This window comes from Verticillium alfalfae, genomic scaffold (assembly GCF_000150825.1).
Source record: "Verticillium alfalfae VaMs.102 supercont1.2 genomic scaffold, whole genome shotgun sequence".
NCBI lineage: Eukaryota > Fungi > Ascomycota > Sordariomycetes > Glomerellales > Plectosphaerellaceae > Verticillium > Verticillium alfalfae.
In genome coordinates this window covers 860,412-862,378 of record NW_003315037.1, presented here as the reverse complement: position 1 = coordinate 862,378, position 1,967 = coordinate 860,412, and the positions used below count along the sequence as shown (strand labels likewise).

Sequence of the window (1,967 nt, the reverse complement as noted above, 5' to 3'; positions counted from 1 at the left end):
ACGACCCAGAAGTGACATGCGACTAGCCGCCTCACAAGCTGGCGTTGGGAGTGGCCAGGAAGGTTAAGACGCCGCTGTGTCACCGGCCGCACGCATGTCGTCGTGTGCCACAATCCGAGGGGCTGGCTGGCTCTCCCCCCTGGACTGGAAAAAGGAGACACTAGCTGGCCATCCAGAACGCAAGAGGCTGCCAGAGAAGCTCCGGTTACACAGCCGGGCTTCTGTTGTGATTGGATTTGGCGACAGTGCCATTGGGGGCACACACCCGTTGCAGAAGCTCCCCAGCTTTGTTCACCAGTCAAGGGGCTTCCTCGTCTGCTGGGGTCCCGCGTTGGCAGCAGCTCTATCCTGTGCGGCCAGACGCTCCTCCTCACAGACATCGGCAAAGACGGTGCGGTCGATGCCCCATCGCGCGACTGCAGCCTCAACGACCTCGGTCCACTTGACGATCAGCGGGTGCGCGTCAGCAACGTCAGCAAACAGAATGTCGTCCTCTCCTGCCCGGTTCTTCTCCTGCGTTCCGTCGGCTTGCTTCTTCGCCGCCACCTCGTAGTTCCACGTGCCGTCCGTGTTCCAGTAGTCGGGCCCGAACAGCTTCTCAACCTGGAGCTCGTCCCGCGCCTCCTTTACACTTCGGGCGGCCGCCTCCGCCAAGCTGGCGTCGTCGTGACCCGCGAGCGCGTGAGCGGACGCCCTCGAGGAGACCGATGATCTGGCCGGCCTGGGACCCGATGGCGGCGCCCAGGCTGTAGCCCTCGTCAAAGCCGGCCTGGATGCTGTGGGCCTTGGCCGCCGTGACGCCCTCGCGGTAGCCGGCGGTCGTGTGCTCGGCCTGCAGGCGGGGCATGTCAGATGGGTGATGCGCGGCCGCTGCAGACGACGAGTGAGCGTCACGCGTCTGCGTCGTGGGGGATGCTGGCGCGGAGCCCCAGACGTCGTCAAAGATGTCGCCCTCGCCTGCGCCCTCGTCGCCTTGGTCTGTGATGTGGATGTGCTGAGGCATGTCGTTGACGAACGGCTCCATGTCAGAGAGGTTGTCGATGGGCTGAATGTGCATTCTGACGGCTGGCAAGGCGACCGTTTTCCACCTGTATGAGAAAAAAGTGTTTCAAGACGGCAACAAGGTTCAATGCAAACAGACAGACACTACCGCATGTCTTCAATGAGGGGTCGAAAGAAAGCTGGAGTGAAGTGGGTTTCGCCTCACGGTTTTCGCCTCGTCTGCCGCCCGCCGCTTCCGTCGGTGGATTGACCGTTCGCTGAGGGCAGTCCCACACCGTTTTCATGACCCGTTTGACACGGTCAGCCCGCACCGTCATCACGACCCCTATCTTACCTAGGTAGGTAGGGATTTCGGGCTGGCTACATGATCCAGCTCGAAGACAGACCAGAGTCAGTCTATGGTGAAGTTTGTCTTTCGTATATGCATCTTTTGCTTTTTCGCGAGCCGTCTCTCCTCGTTCTTTTCATGTACATATACAGTGTCCACAGTTTATGCTCATTATCATGCGACAGACAACCACGCTTGCTGCTCCTCCTTCGTGACCAACACGAGCTGCCCAGAAACGCTTCCTCCTCTACAGCTCCTTCTTCTCCTTCGGCACCTTGGCCTTGACCGACCCCGGCGGCGTCTTCAGGCCAGAAAACACAGCGACGGCCACGACAGTGATGCCGGCAGCGCCCATGCCGTACGCCATCTCGCGGCCGGCCCACCAGTACACGCTCGTGAAGAGAATGGGGCCGAGCCCGCGACCCAGCTGGCCCCAGCTGCGCAGAATGCCCAGCTTGCCGCCGCGCTCGCCCTCGCCAGCCTCGAAGCTGCTGAGCCGCGTTGAGGCCCGTGACGACCGTCGCCGATGTCATGGCGAGGCAGGTCGCCGCGGCGTAGAGGCCCGCCGTCGTTGTCGTGCGGCCGAGGAGGACAAAACGCCGTCAGGCACGCAACGACGCCAAGCCGGAACCGAGAC

At 62.1% G+C, this 1,967-nt stretch overlaps 2 protein-coding genes across 2 annotated transcripts in view; both read right to left on the bottom strand.

The window, feature by feature from the left end:
• Positions 1 to 291: 291 nt before the first annotated feature.
• On the bottom strand, positions 292 to 1,024 carry VDBG_01734 (conserved hypothetical protein; the record flags this gene model as incomplete). Its single annotated transcript, XM_003007500.1, has 2 exons — positions 292 to 832; positions 879 to 1,024. 2 exons carry the CDS (start codon positions 1,022 to 1,024, stop codon positions 292 to 294), a joined length of 687 nt encoding a protein of 228 aa, XP_003007546.1.
• A 553-nt stretch (positions 1,025 to 1,577) lies between these two features.
• The window catches only part of VDBG_01733 (conserved hypothetical protein), a gene marked incomplete at both ends in the record, with an annotated part of 2,105 nt that continues 1,715 nt past the window's right edge, over positions 1,578 to 1,967 (bottom strand). Inside the window, one exon of the mRNA XM_003007499.1 lies at positions 1,578 to 1,821. Coding sequence (XP_003007545.1) covers positions 1,578 to 1,821 — 244 coding nt within the window. The remainder of the gene's footprint in view (positions 1,822 to 1,967) is intronic.